Source organism: Anopheles arabiensis, chromosome 3 (assembly GCF_016920715.1).
Source record: "Anopheles arabiensis isolate DONGOLA chromosome 3, AaraD3, whole genome shotgun sequence".
NCBI lineage: Eukaryota > Metazoa > Arthropoda > Insecta > Diptera > Culicidae > Anopheles > Anopheles arabiensis.
Window position 1 is genome coordinate 25,805,618 of NC_053518.1, and position 19,654 is coordinate 25,825,271.

General features: G+C 46.8%; 2 protein-coding genes and 1 long non-coding RNA gene across 5 annotated transcripts in view; all 3 read right to left on the reverse strand.

Annotated features, from left to right (window-relative positions):
* LOC120900378 (1-phosphatidylinositol 4,5-bisphosphate phosphodiesterase classes I and II) overlaps positions 1-2,989 on the reverse strand; it is a 78,072-nt gene extending 75,083 nt beyond the window's left edge. For both annotated transcript variants that reach the window (XM_040307277.1, XM_040307278.1), the window contains exon 1: positions 2,829-2,989. In XM_040307277.1, coding sequence (XP_040163211.1) covers positions 2,829-2,882 — 54 coding nt within the window. In that variant the 5' untranslated portion in view covers positions 2,883-2,989. The remainder of the gene's footprint in view (positions 1-2,828) is intronic.
* A 511-nt stretch (positions 2,990-3,500) lies between these two features.
* Positions 3,501-17,382, reverse strand: LOC120900379. Of its 2 annotated transcripts, none has more exons than XR_005739193.1 (2): positions 17,008-17,382; positions 3,501-3,852 (listed from the first exon to the last, which is right to left on the reverse strand). It is a non-coding gene; the product is annotated as an uncharacterized LOC120900379 (long non-coding RNA). The 2 variants fall into 2 exon arrangements; XR_005739192.1 differs by lacking the exon at positions 17,008-17,382 and adding an exon at positions 13,827-14,358.
* A 1,029-nt stretch (positions 17,383-18,411) lies between these two features.
* LOC120901344 (protein cornichon homolog 4) lies at positions 18,412-19,544 on the reverse strand. The gene is made up of 3 exons (XM_040309198.1): positions 19,264-19,544; positions 18,843-19,165; positions 18,412-18,761 (listed from the first exon to the last, which is right to left on the reverse strand). Exons 1-3 carry the CDS (start codon positions 19,336-19,338, stop codon positions 18,689-18,691), a joined length of 471 nt encoding a protein of 156 aa, XP_040165132.1. The 5' UTR covers positions 19,339-19,544; the 3' UTR covers positions 18,412-18,688.
* Between the last annotated feature and the right edge of the window lie 110 nt (positions 19,545-19,654).

Genomic DNA, 19,654 nt, shown 5'->3' on the forward strand with positions numbered 1-19,654 from the left:
TCGTTATTGCACAAAAAAAAACACAAAAAAGGCATTATACTAAAACAGTAAATGCTCAAAATATTCTATGGGTGCTATTCGTCCGAAAACAAGAAAAATCCTTTCTTTACAGGGTTCTCTAAGTCAGTTTCGAATGTAAACATTGTTATTTGTCGCATCCAAGATGTTTTTTTAACAGCTGTCAATTTTTTTTATTTTATTTGTTTCAAAATGAAATTTCAGTATCAACACATGATTTTCAACACACTACAAAGAACTGTCAAACTCAATCCAGCTTGAGTCGTGTTGAAAATCATACTGTAGAAATTAAAAATTATTATAATGGATATGAAATGTCAGATCCATGTGGAACGGCATTTTGCATGCGGTGAGTAACAATGTTAACATTAGAAACTGACTTGCAAAATATGATATTATTATATCATATTTCACGACCAGCACTGTAATAGAAGGATGGAAACACAAAACAACCCGGATAAAGCAGCGAAGAAAGCGCGCAAATATAGTACGAGAGCCATATTTTGTGAGGTTCGTTTGAAGTGGCTCGTTTTGCTGCCAACAGACTAAGGACTTCTAAGGATGGCGCTTCAACCCTACTGCCGCTCCCGCAGTGAAAGGCGATTGCATAGGGAAGTGCGAAAGTCCACCGACATCCAGGACACATATCAGTTGCAACACAAGAACAACGGCAAAATGCCGTGATTTATGCAGCATGTATGAAAGCGAGCAGCGAGTGCATGGGAGATTTACAGTGGCCTTCTTGAGTCACACCCATCCGGGGCTACGAAATTCCCGGCGCACGGACCAGCCGCAGTAAGTTCCCATGTACGCTAAATAAAGCTGCATTTAATTTCGTTTCCCATTTTTTGTCCCATAACGTTACGCTGCTATCCTTTCACCGAGTAAAACGATTTATGGACATAACTGAGAAGAAAAATGCATCCCATCATGCACCGGATTACGATGCAATTTCGCATCACTCTCGATGGGAATAGCGCCACACCACAGGGCTGTGTGAAATAGTTTGCATCAAAACCAGCAAAGCATTATTACTGCAGACAAGACCGCACACATTCTTTGAGCGCGCGCGGTCGAGCTGATGAAACCATGATTGAAATAAATCAGCTTCCCGTGGGTGGCATTCGTGTGGAAAATCGACGAAACAATTACTCCATCGCAAACCCTTTCCCAAGCGTAACCCGATCAAGTGCGGCTGGCCACGCGGACCAAAAACACGCAAATTGGAAACGCAATCTGCGCACGACGTCAAGTAATGCGCGCGCGCTTGTTACGTGATACAGCAGCACCTGCAGCACTGCGTCGGTTGCGGTTGCGGAAAGAGGATCCATCAAAAACGTGCCCCAGCGTCCTTAGGATGCGAGATCATCCCACAGAGCGGTGGAGGATTAGTTAGAGCGAAGGAAGAGCTTTTATACGGATCGATTAGCACACTGCGGTTAGCAGCAGCAGCATCATCATCATTGCACAAGGTGGTTCACTCTTCCGGTACCCTCACGGAACCCACGGAAAGTAATTACACAATTTCCACAACTCGCCATTAAAGTTTAATATCTTTGCCGCTCACTGTGGCGTAGTTGTTGACCTCTTTTTTCCACAAGCATCAATCGTTGCAAAAGTGTTCTATACACAAAACCTGGCATCAACAAAAATATATAAAGGAAACTGTCACTAATTTACGTTCCCATCCAGGCCCGGAAGCAGCGTATCGAATCCACTGAAGCAGAAAAGCGCTTAAAGAGAGCTAAAATCAATATCCTTCGTAGGTAATCCACTACGCCAAGCCACAGATACACATACATTCACAGCCTTTAGAGTGATCCGAGCTTTCCGTTTCCCCCAAAGGGGAAAAAACCCCAATATCCCGGTCCGGATCGTCCGTCCATAATTATTATACGCTTCCGTCGTCCCGCATGCTGGGGGATGCTTTCCGCCCGATTTCATTCGCATACTCAAGCAAAACATGAATTCAAACAGGAAAAGCTTTCAAAATCCATTTCTCCTTTTTGCTGGGATTGCTGTAGCTGCTGCTGCTGCTGCTGCTCCCCGATAGGTCGATTTCCCGTTCCGTTCGGGTGGAAAATGGCTCCCGCAAGCAGTCTCTCCGCGAATCGTTCTTCGGACACTGCTGAGATTGCATTGCGCTCCCCAAATCCAAAAAAAAATCTGGCTCCGTCGACAAGTTGCCGAGACGAGCAGAACGGACGACACTCGAATGGCCATATTAAAATCACAACACAACCACGGCCGTAGTACAAGCGAATGCTTTTTGGCGAATAAAAATGCTGCCCGGTGATTCCAGGAAATCGGCAGCTGTAAATTACCATCGCCATCATCAACAACCGTCGCACCCGGCATCTGCTGCTGCTTGTTGATCCTTTTGCGTGAACGTTTCGCTCTCGACGTGCGGTGGGTGTGTGTCTCGATCGATACTGGTTATTAGTCTGTCAGTTTTCTTGGACGCTATCAAACACTACCGAACATCAACGGAGCCATTGCATCCGAGAGCAATTTCCAAGACGAGAGAGACCCCAATGCGTAGAGGGGGTCTCCAACGCCCAGAGCCTTGAATCCATTCAAACATTCCTTCACATCACACTTGGTAATCGGCGTGCATGAAGCTGACAGCTGCTGTCAACTCGAATTATCTTCCGCAATCAGCGCACCACGCCAGGACAGTAGGGTGTCCCATCGCCCCGCAAAAGAAAGGCACCAATTAGATGCAAATAGAGCGAGCAACAACAACTCACGAGAACCCCCCCCCCCCCTTCATCCTAACTGAAATATTGCTTCTCGATCGCCAAACTTACCTCGTCCCACTTGATGAACTTCTCGCCGTCCTGCAGGGCCTTCGGGACGTCCATAACGCCCAGCTTGACGGCGGTCGGATTATTCAGGGCCACCGCCGTATTACCACCACCCCCGCCGTTGGTTGACCGCCAGCGGTCGTGGCGGCAACGGCGGCGGTGGCATTCGGCGACGCTGCATTTCTCGGCGAGCACGAGCCGGACAGTGATTGCGGTGACTGCGTGGTGCTGTTCTGCCTGTCCGCCGCCGTCAGTAGCGAGGCCATCCTTGCGCGTTGCGGGGAAATCACGGCCCGGTGGTGTGCGGTTTGCAAACCCTCCAGAAGAAGCGAGGGGACAGCTGTGTAGCAAAAAAAAAAACGAACCAGCGCCACAACAATCTAGACCACAGACGTATCTCGCGCGCGGGCCCTCTTGCCCGGGGGGGATCGATTGCCGATAATTCAATCAATCTGCCGTTCCGGTTACCATCCGGTATGCACTGGCACACTCACTAACACACATACACACACACACATACACTTAGAGAAAAAGGATCTTTTCCTTTGGCGCTTTGGAAGGGAAAACTCGCTTGTGATTCACAGGAAAATGGCGCCGATATTGGAAAGGACGAACAAGAACCGTCGCGGAACACTGACACACACACACAAACACACACACACACACGACGATAAATATAGACGCACTTCTCAGGCACCGCACACGTGCCTTCGTGACATACGAGCCATTGTTGCCATTTTAATTAATATTTACACCCGGCTGGATACATTTTCCATTAATCACCGATCGATCCAACCGACGAACGGAAAGCTCGTTCTCGCTCGCTCGCTCCCTCTTTCTAGGATTAAATCCTTTTGGTGGGGGAAGAAAAGCACATTCACACACACACACAGATACGCTGACACACTCGTCCTTCACTTTCTGTTTATAGGTTCATACCGCCAGCCCGTTATCCCGAAGCGCAAAGGGGGCAATGGCAGCTTTTAATTCAACTGCCCCTGCTACCCTCGGTTAATGGAAAACTGACCTGTGAAAAAACAAAAAAAAAGTGTGCCAAACATAAGTAAATGACAGGCAGGAAGATGAATGGAAATAGCTGTATAATAGCAACACAATACTTTAATCCCGAACGTGGCTGAAACAAGCGATCTCCGGCTTGCCGCCACCCGCCATCAAATCACGCTCAACCAGCAGCAGCTCGAACGGCAATCAACGGCAACGCGTAGAACGATCAACGTTTGATTGGTCCGTACCAATGGTCCGAGAGTGCGCCCCTCAATTGAAACACCACAACGGGACACACCATTTAATTTATGCAAACACCGCGCAGCCACGATTCGATTCGATACGCCGTCCGCAACGAGGGGCAAGACAAACGGGATGGATTTTTTTTTTTAACCACAACATACAGATTCGCTCGGTACGCTCGGAGATGGGGCCCATCCAGGAGAAGGAAAACACCGTTATCGTTGTCCTTTCACCGCCGATACCGCATGCTAGCCGACGCGATATGCTACTGATTTATGGTGCAGTGTATAGAGTGTAGTCGCTGCTGTGGCGGGCAAGCAAGCAGGCAAGTATAAATAATCTTACCAACGGCGGAGCGCACGTTGAAATCGAAATAAAAGCGAAGAAATAAGTTGTGGTTTGATGCAAAAGCAGGAAGAGAGGAAGGGAACGGAAGGCGCAACGGAAAACGGAGACGGAACACTCCCACGGAAGCCTTGCCGCGGGATCCTTTCTGGAGTAGCAGAAGATTCCAGCAGTCGAGCTTGTTGCACGAACCACGCTCTCCTGTCCGGGTGAGTGGGGTGGTGAAAATGAACCACAAAAAAAACACACACACCCACACACACAGTCTCCTAACACGAGCGTTGTCTGCCGGTTGGATGGTTTCGTTTCTCCAGCTGATGGGCATTAGATGGGAAGAGAGGCGTCCGCGCCCGAGACGAGCTGCCCGCTAAGTGATTGATGATGAATGGACGTCAGTCGTCGTCGTCGGGAGGTGTCTCGTCTGTACCAACAGGGTGGTGGGGAGTGATTTGATTTTCGACATATAACTGTTTTGCGGATTTATTTCTCATTCGTCTTCGGATGATGTATGTTGCGTGTGCGTTTTTGTGATTTTCTTTTCTATTTTTTTGCAGGCGAGTTTTTCTTGCATTGCTTTTGCGTGTCTTCTTTTCCTGTGTACCTCTGCACGAAGGAAGTCGAGAAAATTATGGAAAGGACATAGACACGGCACTACACACACACATACTCACTGCCTGTACGTGAATCAATCTATTTTGGTCATGAATAATATCAAACAACTCTCTGTCGAGCGGGGTTTGGTGCATTGACAACCCGCCGACCGATGGTATAAATAAAACATTTAATATCGCACTCTAGCGTGATTAGGTAGCCATGGGGGTATGGGTAATTGCTTTGTTTATGGTATGGAAATGCGCCGCAATTGGGCGTTCCGATTGGGCTGGCGGGGGGGGGGAGAAATCATTCGTTTGTCATAGAACTTGAACGAACCAGTTCGATACATACATTATGCTGCACTAGGTTCGTGTTATTTCGTTTGTTTTTTCGGCGCAAAGCTCGAAAACACTGTCAAGGTTTGGTTGCAAAACAACCCTGATCGACCAATTATGCATCATAAAGCGTCCAGTTCTACAAAAATAAACGTAGACTTCCAGGGAAAAAGCCAACTTGAGAAACAAAGTATCAAAATGTATGCTGCCCAGATGACTCTTAGAACTGTCTAAGTACCTACATGCGGCTAGCCAAAACGTGACCAGGCAGTTCATTATTTGTTCCTTCGTCTAATCGACTTACAATTCGCAAAAACTTACCTAGGCAGTGCATTATTTGTCCGTACATTCATTCTCTCTCTTATCAACGGGTAGTTGACAAAAAAGCAATCTGAGAAGTTCATCGTTGAAGCGTTCTTTTTTTCTGTTCGCTCGAACATTTCGTAAAAACCTGTCTGGGTAGTTAATCTTTCATTCGTTCGTTCGTTCGACAAGCCTTCTCCAGTACTGACACATAAAAAGACGATCGTCTCCAAAAACAACTTTGGTAAACGCAGTTAGTACTTTGACTTAAAAAACTGTACGTACTGACCAATTATTGATCATTTTTAACGTCTTTAATTCCGTTTGTTGAGGACATTATTGAGATGACAAAGGCTTGTTACGTTAAATCCAGTTGAAATATTCATTCCTGAACCTCGAACCTACTCAACATACTGACCAGTTCTTGTTCATGCTTTCCCAATTCTACTCTTGTTTAGATTCAGTAAAAATTGAAGTAAGCAAGACTGTATTAAATTAATAAAGTTTATAATTTTAACTAATCTTTTCATCTTAACCCAGAGAGAATCTAGACCCAATGTCTATCCAGATCCCGGCATACGCTGATGATATAGACAACATTGGGCTGCGGCTCTCCTATGTAGCAGAAGCCTACCAAGGGATCGAGCAGGCGGCACAGAACCTCGGATTGAACGAGGCAAAGACCAAACTGATGGTGGCAACATCAGCGGCCCTACCAAAAAATAATTCAAACCTACGTAGGCGTGACGTACAGATAGGTGAATGTACGTTTGAAGTCATCCCAGAATTCACCTATCTTGGATCAAATGTCAACAACGACAAAAGCATGGTAGCTGAGTTGTGCACAAGGATGCTGGCTGCCAACCAGTCATGCTACTGCCTGAAAAATCAGTTCACCTCAAAGAACCTGTCGCGACGGACGAAGCTTGGACTATATAGTACCTATATAGTACCGGTCCTTACATACGCCTCTGAGACATGGACACTGTCCAAATCTGACGAAACCCTCTTAGCCGAGTTCGAGAGGCAGATGCACAGAAGGATACTTGGCCCCGTGTGTGTGGAAGGACAATAGAGGAGCCGTCATAATGACGAGCTATACGCAATGTACGGCGACCGCACTATCATGCAGCGTATCAAGCTCGCCAGGCTGGAGACGTTCGCCATTTAGGCCGTGACTGGCAGACGAAAGCGCGAGACCGTGAGCGGTTTGAGACACTCCTAAGGCAAGCCAAGACCGCAAAGCGCTTGTAGCGCCGGATAAGTAAGTAAGTAGTAATCGTTTCATCTCTTCTTCTATTTGGCATAATGTCCTACGTGGACGTACCGGCCTATACAAGCTTTCGAGACTTAATTCATTACCACGTAGCCGGATAGTCAAATCCTTGCTACGAGGGGACGGTCCATTCTGGGTTTGAACCCATGACGGGCATGTTATTGAGTCGTTCGAGTTGATGACTGTACCACGAGACCGCCCGTTTCTTCATGTCTTTATTGTTCATAATAAAAAGGTATTGCCAAAAATAATAATAATAACCCAAAACTCTACTTGATTAAAACAATTTAAATACAGATTTTGATGCAAAAATGATTTTGCAAAAAGCGAAAAAAGAATTACCTTTTTTAATTGACCTTTTTGTGTAATTTATGTAAGGATATTTCATCTTTCTTGGATATTATCGTGAGTATGCCGTAGTATATCTATGTCTTTAATAATAATCAATATCTTCGTTGTATTTTTTTTTAAAGAACCTTGCAATACAATATTAAACATAACATAACCTTGCAATGAACTAAAAACAAATTAAAATGTCACACTTAAAAGCAATAACTTTTGCAAACAACCACAGATTTTCCATTGCACCACGCATCTGACAACAGCCGACAAATTGGCCACTGAAGGCAAAGGTGGCGGAAATTATCCTCCCAAGACCCGCCCCTAGTCTCAGCCAAAAAACGAAAAACAAATTTCCTGCCATCGATACACGCTTAGCACCGTTTTACAGCATCCTCCTTCTCTGCTGAAGTGGGTGCTGAACCACACATCCCACCCTTGCTCTCTAAGCCGCTCCATCACTAAATTATCCTGCTCACTTTCGGCAAGGGCATGGGCACGCGGGGCAGGGAGAATTGCATGTCGGATGCCGTGCCCTGGAGATTGCGCTCATCCGGTCACCTGTTGTCGGTTGACGACCGCGTATCCGGTTACCGCACAAGCAGCTTCGGGGCCGTCTTCGTCGACGGCGAAAGACGGTGTGAAAAGAAAGTAAAACCATGCAGCAGCAACAGCAGCAGCACGGCGAACTCTTATACGACACTAATAAACCGATCAAACTTTGTCACCTTGCGAGTGCCGGTCGAAGGGCATCTATCGGAGGGGGGGAATCTGTGCATGGTGGTATCTGTTCACCAACACACATGGTCTCAGCCACTTGGCGCCTTTCCGGTTGTGTGGAATTGATTTTGCGCTTCGCTGAGCGGAGTTTTGTGCTTCGCCGAAAGGAGGAAAAACAACTTTTGGTCCGAGGTGTGTTGATGATGTGTTGTTTTTCGATAACAGTTTACAGATGTTCCATTTTTGCTTCTGCTACCTGCACCTACCAAGCGCATAAAAACTATGCCACCAGCAGCAAAGAAGCATATGTGTAGCTTGGTTTCCCAAAAAAGGTATGTATGTATAATCATTTTCGAAGCACATTTTTTTCGTTGTTGCCTCGTTGCAGATCGAAAAATCGAAGAAAAACGAACCGTTTTTGGGTACGTGCATCGATGATTACGGGCACCGTTGGGCACGGGGCAGATCGAATCACATTTCGGTTCGGTTGGACGCGTTTCAAGCGTCACAGCTATACTATTTCGCAATGCGCCTCGATTTCGCAATACGCGTGTGGCGTGCGTTTCGAATTTTCCCACGAAAATCGCTCGACCGCAAGTAACGAGCCGATCATGCTGATGCTGCTGATGTGAGGGTGAAGGGTGGAGAGACCAGGCAAGGGGGCTTGCACTTGTGTGATATGAAACACTATGAAGCTTGCGAAGGAAAAGCCTTACATTTTTCCAATCCCCAACCACCAACCACCACACCCTCCCCTTTTGCCCACCCTTTGCTGACCTAGGTGCAAAATGGGTGTGTTCGTCTCTGTGCCGTACGTCGTCGTGGTACCATAAATTGACTCTCTCTCCCACCCACTCTCTGCCAGTTTTGGTGGCCTTCCACCACCCCGTCACCTTGTTGGCTGGGTACGACGATTGGCAAGTTTGACAGATTTGAAATGGATCCATCATCCAATAGAAGCGAGAGAGAGAGGGAGAGAGAGAGAGGCGCACAATCAGCCCAACAGCAGAGCTTGAAGCCTTCGGCAGTAAGCAGCTACTTGTAGCCGGAGCCATTTATAGACACCCAGCCCTTCTCCGGACTTGTTCGGCAAGGGCTGACACTGTCGCACACTCGTGTAAATGCCGTTTTTGTACCGTTTTGTGCCAGTCGCCCCTCCCTAAACTACCCCTGCCGCCCCGTGAAACAAACGTACGATCGAAAAAGCTTTGCAGCTAATTGAAAACCGAGGCTCGTCGTCGCCGTCGTCAGGCCTCGACGACTTCTTTTCCACCATCAGTGTAACGGTGGTGGTGGTGGTTTTTCGGGATAACTGTTTGCGGAAATGTGTACCCTTCACAGGACCAATGGGTTGGAAATTAGTGAAATGAAACTATTCACGGCACTGTGTGGGAACACATCAAAGCGGTTCGGAATGAGCCGGTAAGCACCGCTGCCCCCGAAAAACCCCACTTTCCCCGTATGAGTGAGGTAAAGGATTTTCATCTCATCGTTCCGGGAAAAGTGATGATGGAAACGATGATTGGAGCTGAAAGTGGTGGATGGATATTTAGCCGCTAACATCTATCGTCAAAATGTAGATCATCTACAGTCAAAAACTAGCAGAAGCTTATGTGTGGGTGGAGCAGTTGCCAATTAGAAAATTCTAGCACAACCAAAGGCACAACATTTCGAGAAGTTTGCCGGTGTGTTGGAATATTTTGTCCTAAAAAGATTGTTCAAATTTTCGTTCCAAGCCCAACTACACTCCTCCAGAATGAAAATGTGCATAAAGGAAGGAATTGCATACTAATCAATAACCGATGCGCAAAGTTTTGTTACGCAAAAGTTTTGCAGCCCAGCGAAAGCCACCGGAAAGTGCACGCGCACAACAACTGCACCAAACACAGCTAAACTAGCTGCAAGCCAACCAACGCAACCACAAGCTGCAAGAAAGGCAAATAAAAAATAAAAATTTGTTTCTTCCTTTTTTCCTTATCAAAAACAAAAGTGTACAAAAAAACAACTACACATAAAAATCATGACGTCGGCTGCTGATATAGAGCCAGCAATTGGTTGTTGGACAAACTTTGCGTACTTTTCGTTTATTTTCCATTTCCATTTTTCGTTACGTGCAAAGAACGGTAGGAAAAGTTAAAAGCATGTGTACTTGATTGAATTAAATATTCTCTCCTTTGCCAGCCACAGGCATCACCATCGAAATAGAGCGAATATAAAGAAGTCAGCATCAAAATTCAACCAAAAATTAAATTACATACAAAAAACACGAAGTGAAAAACTCATCCACAGCGGGTTGCAGGCATGGCCAGCAGATGGAAGCACCCGCGCCTTTACACAAATTAAGATAATTTACCGTGCAAAACCATTCCCCCCTTTTTGCTCCCGTTACCTTTTTGCGAGCCAATTTTTCCGCCCCATAAATATCGTTTCAAAAAATATTTACCCAAAACTAAATTTAGTCGCTCCGTGGTTCGTTCAGGTTAGGTCCAAAAATTAGCCGTCCAGCAAGATACGCACAATAAAAAGGCACACTTTATCGCCGTCCCTTTGGAACGCGGGGGGGGGAGGAGTCCTCGGATACCAGAAAGCAGATGAAAGATACCAACCCACCCACCCACACACATACAAACCGGGTCTCGAGACCCTTCAGATAACTTGTTTGAACAACTTTCAGCCATCCAAGTGTGTTTGTGAGTTGTGTGACAAAATGGCAATCATTAATAATGCGTAATTTTTAGCCCCCCCACGTAACTTAGTAAAGTTTTGAAACGAAGTGCACGAAAATAAAGAATGATTAGGAAATTTCCTAATTTATCGCCTCGCTGGCCTTGAATTACTTCAGCGAGCAGAGGGCGTATGGCGTGAAAAATGAATCATTTCCGACTCATGCCACTAGCAATAGTGTTATCCTCCCAGGCATATGCATTTTCCGGTCGTGTTGGCCGGTAGCGCCGGATGAGCATCCCCCCCCCCCCCTTTCCACGGATTTGCGCGACAGGGATGCAAATTGAAATAATTTATGGCCACATTTTGCTAATTGCAATTGCGAGCGTGCAACGAAAGCGTCACAGCGACGCCACTTTCGCATGAAACCTTTTCATGCTTTCTAATCAAAAACAGGGCCACACACACACACACACGGGAAGACGGGGGGATGCAATTTTTCATGCCAAATCCGGTAAAGATATCAATTTGCTAGAGGAAAAGCAAAGAAAAATTGCCCCCGCTTAGAGTAAGATGAGTAATCGCACCACCGTTGTCGGATCGGCGTGACGTCATTCGTGCACAGATTTTGTGCATTTGGTGCCGCCTCGTGCCGCCAAACCACAAACGACCACCACCACTGCCTCGTGCATTAAAATGCGATAGTAAAACAAACTGTGTAAAAAAAAATGCATATACAACCCACCCAGTCAACCGCACAAACCACCAACACTCACCCACCCACGGGATGCATTTAGCACCTGCGCTTGCGTTTAAATGCGACGCGCGCGCGCCAAAAAGCTGCAGGTGCATTCAATATATTGTGTTCGTGCTCGAAGGGAGGAAACGAGATTTTTTTTATATATTCTTTACGCTGAGCAAAAAGTAGAATTGAAGAAAAATGTGCATGAAACTGATATTTTTTAATTAATCAATGTTAACCGCTAGCTGCTGCAACAGTGTGTTGATGCTCATTCCAGTCGCAGAAAACGAAAACCACACCAGTGTAAGGTGCGGTTCTGTACCCCTCAGCGCAATTTAATGTATAATGCATTCAGATTTCAGTCCGATTTGGTAGTCTTATAACGTGATGATTGTGGTTGATGCTGCTCAACTGCTATTGGAATGCATCTAATAGTATGCAGCAGTGTTTAACTTGTTCAAGATTGAAATACATTGAAATAGAAGATCTTAACAGCCGATAGCTGTATGATCACTTCATCGTGAGCTCCTGATTTTGTACATTATAGAGAAAATTCTTATCTATAATTATTGAGAGCTTTTTAAATCACTCAATAAGTCACGTCAAGAAGCAGTTCACGGGAGATATGTTTTATTTGAATCTCTTTACCCAAAACATCTTGAAGCTGTTCAGAACTACGCCCCAAACCCCTGCCTAACCTTTTCCAAGCGTACAATACAGCCAGCGCCAAACGCTGACGCTAGCCAGAAATGGGTGATCAACCCGATCAAGATCAGGTTAGTTTTAAAATAAAATTCCTTTCCCTTTGCAAACAAAAATAAAACTAAAAAAAAACCCTCACACCACGTCACTCGCGGCGTCGGCTTAAACGGCTTTAAATACAGCAAAACGGTTTATATTAATAAACGATTTCTGGGCGGCCAGGTAGCGGCCAGGCATGGTGTGTGGCAGTCGAAGTACGAAGCGCGATGCGTATCCCAGCAAAATGCAATTGAGGTGGCCGTGAGTTGGTAATGCAAATTTAGCCAATACACATCACATCACCGCCGCAACAACACCTGCCCGAGAGCGTGTTTGTGTGTGCGGTTTCGGTGCGGCGTTTAACCACTTTGGGAAACCGATGTTTGTTTGTTGATTTTAACTGGACGTTTCCAACACTTCGATGCACTCTGGTTTTTTACACCGAAGGATAATAAGTGTAGTTTACGCAAATAAATCGTTGCTACCTAATGGAGAGAGAGAAGGAGAGAGCGTGCTATCAACGTGCAATGTTCGTCGTGTCCAAGTTTTGCGTAACCGAAGTAAGCAACACCTCCTTCTTGCTGCGGTGAGCGCATCAGGAACGCTTGACGCGATATTAAATACGCAAAAGCGTTGTTATTTCAGAACGGTGAAGCGCGCCCTCTGGAACTCTAAGCAACACTTGTCTTAATCTGCCCGGCTAACTGGGCACATGAATAATTAAGCTCGATCAAACACGCAAGCGGGCTTCGTCCTGCTGTTTTGGGGTTGTTCTTTTGCGGCGTGGATTGCTTGGATCCTTACCATTTAAAGTTTGGTTCTTTGCGGTATGAATATTGCATTAGGATTATATGGCCTTAGAGCCTGGGAGAGCAGAGCGAGGTCTTTATTTCCTTACTCCGAATGCTAATGCCTATTGGTTTAAGGTTCCCGAAAGGTTGGGCATGGGAAGCAAAAAAAAGTACAAAAGAACAACACACTTTTGGAAGGATGTCATGAAGTAGAGTTCGTCTTGGAAGGGCCTCTTTTGTGGAAATGTGTTTGGATGAAGATGTAACTACGTTTTATTCTATTGTCCTTTTCGTGGGAAGAACTTGATCCGCTTTAAGGATAGTTTGAGGTAGTTTTTAGACGATCCATATTAACACTAGAAATACCCACGCTATCCTGTTTTCTAATGTCCAGGCTTGAAACTTGCCACTTCTGAAGAACTTCTGAACTCACGCACTAGACTTCTCGCACGTAGTGACTTCAAGTGACCATTCTTGGCGCGTGTTCTCGATTGTCGACTTGACCATGTTGCTGGCCACTCTAGAAGACACACAAACTGTCACACACACACATTGACACCAGTGCACAAACAAACGAACGAACTCTACAACAACAAAAACAACAACGATCGTCACGTTTCTTCACGCACGCGACTGTCCCACTTTGGCGTGGCACACAAGACACTTGGACAGCGAGATCTTGGTAGACCGAGTCGAAGCGAAAGGAAAAACTGACCTACACACACACGCACACACAGTCACACACAGCTGTTTGCTTGGATGATCGATGATGTACGGCGGACGTTCCACTCGTCGTCTAGCGCGCGCGTAAAACCTACTACGGCCTACTACGTCCAAGGTGGCCCCCGAATGGAGCAGATGGACCGAAAATACATCTACACAGCACCAAGGATGTAGTGTTACCGGTGTATGTTGTGACCGGACCTAGTGTTGCTGACGCTGCTGCTGCTGCTGCTGCTCCTGCTGCCAGACGAGTGTTGAATGCGAATGAACCAGAATGTGTGCGTCCGAACCAACGGTGCTGCTGATGTTGAATGGATGAACCCACCCGCTGATTCGCTCTTGGTGAACGTTGAAGGGCCCTACCCCAAAAACCCCCGCGCTTGACAGTGTCAAAGAGACCCCCTTTTCAACCCCTAACAGAGATGCATGTGTGGGTCTCTTTCGCTCAATCTCGCACCTTGTCTATATAGGTTACGCGAAGGTTCTGAGAAGACAACCTTGAGAGCGGGAACATGCCAGAGATTGCTCTCTCGCTCTCTCGCAGCAATAGGGCACCGTTGAGAGCATAGGGAGAGAGAGAGAGATCAACTCTGAGCATACCAGCAAGATAGGGAGAGAGTATACGCACAAACGCGGCTCGGCATCGTCGCGTATCGCATGATTAATCCCCAAAGCCAACCCCGACAACCACACTAGACCATTTTAGCCATCGCATCGTACACACACCCCTGTGTGAAGGAGAAGACGAAGGTACATCGACGATGCCCGTCCCAGAGGAATCTAAGGGAAAAAACCGGAGGGCTCGCCATTTCTATGAAAAAGGTAGCACCATCATCACCGTTAATGGTCACTCCCAAGTGGAAATGGTAATCCGGCCAGCTCTCGAGCCTTTATACCCGAAAGCAAAGAGAACTAAAATTAATCCACCAGCAGCTCCAAAAAAGCGCGGGCTCACATGGATTTTTGGAGTGTAAGTTCCACTTTTTCGAAAGGATGGCTTTGCTTTGGATTACACTGTACCACTCTCCCAGACGACATCCGGCCCAGATCCTTCACAAATGGTTACTGTTTACACAGAAAACATTCCCTTTACTCGCTATTTTGCATCTGTTGGAGAGATAGAGAGAAGAAAAAAAACAACCCAAGTCTCCAGCTTCAACTGACTGTTGCAAGGTAAACACAGTAGGCCGTGGAGCTTTTATTTATCTTTGCTTCGACATCTCGCACCAAGCTCGCGGTGGCGTCTGTATATGTCTGTGCGTTCCTACATCTCCACGTATACCATGATTTGGGTGCGCTCCTTCACGTACGGCAACCTTCGACAAAATCGCCCCTGAGGATGACGGTGCGCACAGACATTTGCCGAGATCTCGGCATCGAATCTCACAACGAGCTCAAGATCCTTCACAAGATAGACGTTTCAAAACGCACACACACACAAACACACGTGAGCTGCTACCACTTCCACCAGCACATCAACACACTAATCTGCATCGAGGATCGCGTCCCCATATGCCTCGTGCAAAACTACTTTTTACAACATCAACATCCCTTGTCGGTCCACTGATAAGCCCTGGGGGAGTCGGATCTCGCGCCGAAGCAAACTCTTGGAATGTAAACTGTACTCTCGCGTATCATCAAACGCCCTAAAACAATAATAACACACAAAGAGGGTTACACAGGCTGTGTCGCATCAAGGCATAAGTGTGAATCAGACCGGACACGCATCTTTTTAATCTTCAACAACACCCTCCTGGAAGGGTGACGCAGTGTAATTTGTGAACTGTAAAAGTACAGGACACACAAACACACAGAATTTACGACCGCCCGGCTTGTTGGGCCGGTGTTCGTCTGTTTGCCTCGACCGCCTACTGCTCTCTGCAGTCTTTGCTACATGTAATGTGAGTTCGCTGTTTTGCTTCTCTTCGGTGTCTCTTCTTCGTCATTGCTAGCACTTGTTTACACTTCTCGCGCACGTCACAACCAAACCAGAGTCTCTGCCGTCAAGAGATGCTGTCTCTGCTAGAACTGTCGCGCGATCACAGTTTCGTAACCACCTGTTTTTTGTGTGTCTTCTATTTGTGCTCAGAAAAAGATCTTAGAAGGGGTTGTAGTCGACATGCACGCACCATGCATCACCACAGCAGCAGTAGTCACTGCATCTAGCAAAAAAAACCGTTCCCTTGATACAAGTTCAAACAAGAAGCACTCAGTTACCATGACAACGAGCGCACTTGCTGCACCGCACCACTGCTCGGTAAACTCTCGGTTGGTCGTCTGGCAGCCTCTGACAGCCCTCCCATGGCTTCCAAACCGATAGCGGCCGATTGATAAGGAGGTCACATACCACCACACACACTCAAACATATCTTGCTGCTTCCTATAGTGACCTTTTGGGGGGAGAAGGAGAGTACGGAGAAGAAGAGCGGAGCTCAGCTACAACAACAAAACTAGGTCTTTCCTGCCAATTGCCTGCGAATCTTCGTATCGAATCTTCTTCAAAGAAGAATATTGCTGGCAAGATAAACAAAATTTAACTCAAACTGTCACAAGTTGTTTGCAGTCCCCGAGCGAACCGCCCGTCTCTTGCCTATCTTCTTCAACAATAGACACGCAAATGATGCGGCAAGCAAATCCTTCCAAAACAACCCCACAGCTACGTGGAGATCACGGCAGGCGGCGCCTAGGGCGAGAGAGGTCGCTTCGGTTGCTAGGTCGCGGGCCTGATTGCGCGGGAGCAAACATCAGCACGTACATACACATCCACAGCAAACAGCAGCAGCAGCAGCCCAGCTCTTGACCTGAGATTTGGATAAGCCATTCCTTATACTTCCTCCTCCCCCCAAAAACCACCCCCTATCCTAAACAGAAACAACAAAAGCTACAAAACGTATCACAATTCCCGGGGATGATGATTGTGCTCCATTGCTCGCGCGAAACGCGGACAGCACACACAAACAGCACAGTTTGACTTTGTTGTTGCTGCTGCTTTCTTTACCGTTCTCCTCGCCTTGCCAATATTATTGTTTGCATTCTTTTCCTACACTTCGGCCGCGCTGGGTCGGTTTCGGGGTACGGTCGTCCAGAAGGGAACAAGCAGAGGAGAGGGTTGGTGCTAAGATGGCAATGGTGGGGTGTGTTCCACTGACGCTTGTTCACTGACCTCCACCAAAGTCTCTCTGCCCCAACCAACCGACCAACCCCCGTTTTGGGGCCCCTGCACACACGCACACACACGACTACACATACACACACACACACGACTTGTACGTGCGCTCTCGCGGTTCGCTCTCGCACCGGAGCCGTGGAATGATCCGTTAGCGCCCAGCACACCTGAGCAAAGGTGCACAACAAAACTCACTTTTTTTTTTGCTTCCACAAACACACACAAACACACACGCGCGCGCGAGATGCAGCTTCCTTCGAGTTTTGGAGTAGCTTCGGGGGTGAGGAATGTACGAAGAAAAGGCAGCGCCTGCCTTGGTTGCAAGATGATCTGAAGCTGATGAGCCAACGACACCACTGTGCAGCACACACACACGCACACGCACGCACACACAGGAGAGATCCCAGGATGCGCGTCGTCGCCTTCGCGGATGCTAAACGTTTCTGGCGAGCCTTGGCGCTACACCACGTACGCGTTGCTGCTGCTGCTGCTGCTGCTGGAGCGCACGGCTGCCCTTGCGTTTGGTTTGTGTGATGCGCGAGAAGACACACACAGCGTACGTCAACGGGGCCGAGCGAGCTGCGGGAGAGCAAGATGATAACCGGATCTCCCGCCCAAGAGTATGAAGGAACCGAACACGAAAGAAACAACCAACCGGAGCTAGAAGAGCGAACTACGCGCACGCACTACAGTAGGTAGTGCAATTGTGGAGTTAGCTTGGTTTGCCGCACGCGCAAGCTGTTGCGTTAGATCGGCTTTGGGATATTAAAAGTCGTCCGTATCTGCTAAAACTCGCTAGACAGGCATGAGCTATTTTATGTGCAAAAAATAGTACTAATTTTAATAAATATTGCAAAACAATAACAACATTTACACACATTTACCACACTGTCACGTCCAGCCCACATGACCGCACAGTTTTTATGCAACTTTTTTGAAGGAGTTGTTGTTGTTGCTCACCTGCCCCCAAAAAGAGAGTGCGCGAGAAAACGGCGAGACGGTTGAATGTGTGCAGCCGGCCATTTTAAATGGTAAACTGCTCCCCGCCCGGGAGACTGGGGGAGAATTCGCGGGAAAGCAAAATCCACCCTGTGTTCGCGAGAGATTGAAAACAACCCCCCATTGGTGCCTTGCATCCACCCCACCAAAGACTCTCACAAGGTTGGCACACTCTTTCTCTCTCTTGGGAGCGCGCGCACGGTTTCTCTCTCTCGATATTTTAATATTGTTGTTATTTTTTGTTTTCTTCAAAATAAACACAGTGCGTCTCGTTTGACGGCGCTACATCGGGGTGGGTGAAGTGGGAAAATTATTTTACTATCGAATATTCAGAAAAAATATAAAAAAAGTATTCAAAAGTGCATGTTATTTAGCATTTTCACAAGAATTCCATGGAATAAAATTAATACAAAAGGCACTTTTTTGTGAATTTTTGCAACTCAAAGAAATGCCCTAAATGCCCGACCCCCCTCCATCCCTTTCTACCTTCAAACGCGTTGTCAAGGAAACCGCAATAAATAGCGCAATAATTCGATAATTGATTTCACCCCCGTAAGCTTTCGAATGAATATTTTCAAAACAATAATGCAACCGCTCATATTCGTCTTCTTATTCGTCCCACAATGAGTTTATTTTAATGCAAACAACTTACACTTCGAGAGTATTCTTTGGCTAGAGGAAGTAGACTGGTTTCGAGAAATCATAATACACTAATCTTGACTAATTTCACATTGGCAACGGCTTTCCCAAAGAGTGCCTACAGATGGAGCAAATATTCGTAAAAAGGTGACGTACAGCGATAATAGAATAATTTAAGAGTGCGACAATCGCCGAACTCGTCCGGGCGTACTGCCATTCCCCGTTGGAGTTGAGTATTTTAGAATTCGGTTACGATTTCCTCCTCTTCGTGCCGCCTAATCGGATCTCCCTTCAGTAAGGCGATTATCATGCTGAAAAAGAAAAGTTTATAAAAGCACATTAGAAAGGCGAACCTCAAAAGGATTCTGGATGCGTTCTCCTGCACCACTCACCAGTACAGATAGACGAAGAAGATAATCAAATAAAAGCCCAATCCGATCATCGTGTCCCGCAGGTGCTTCTTCACCATGCCACGGTTGTGGATTTCGGCCGGATCGTAAATGCCAATGTTGCCGGCCGGCACCCGGTACTGCTCGTACACCAGCCACCCTACCATCGGCAGATTCACCAGACAGAGCATCCAGTGCCCGTGGATGAGCAGCACGAATGTAAGAAAGGCGTGTGCGGCCAGCTTCGGGATGGACCAAAAGTTCAGCTTCGAGCAGCATTCCTGTGCGTTCAGATAATCACATTCCAGATCGGACAGTATAATCAGCTAATAAAGAAAAGGCAGTGTTAAGGAAATCGGCACCGGCGTAGGTGTAGTTTGCACAATAAAGTAAATCCGTCGGTTTTTGTTGTTGAAAAGGATACGTAGTAGATCAGCAGGAAAAGGATAGCGCCCGTGATGAACAGCGCTAGCGCAAAGACCAACGTTTCGGGGAACATGTTTTCTGCGGCACCGTGTGGTCGTATTTACAGTCACTTGCTGGCACTTCCCGCACTGTCACTGGCGCTAAACAACGCAACTTTCATACATCTTTCCCGCAGGGAGGAAATACTTAATATGGAAGCAATTTGCTTTTTGCAGCAGAGCGAGAGTTTTGTTTGCTCCCTGTCGGCTGGTTTGTTGTGACAGTTCGGGCTTGTGAAGGGATGGGATGCACAAGGTAAAGAGAGAGAGTAACATGTGATGGCAGGAATAACATCGTCTGTAAACACCGTGGGAATACAGAGTTTGCGATGTTCGTTTTTGCAGCGCGAT

Bases quoted from the DNA above. Each gene is read 5' to 3' on its own strand.
- LOC120901344 (XM_040309198.1), bottom strand. From the start codon at position 19,338: ATGTTCCCCGAAACGTTGGTCTTTGCGCTAGCGCTGTTCATCACGGGC. The intron at 19,166-19,263 runs GTATCCTTTTCA...TTTCTTTATTAG, and splicing joins TTTTCCTGCTGATCTACTAC to CTGATTATACTGTCCGATCT. The intron at 18,762-18,842 runs GTGAGTGGTGCA...TTTCTTTTTCAG, and splicing joins TTCTTCGTCTATCTGTACTG to CATGATAATCGCCTTACTGA.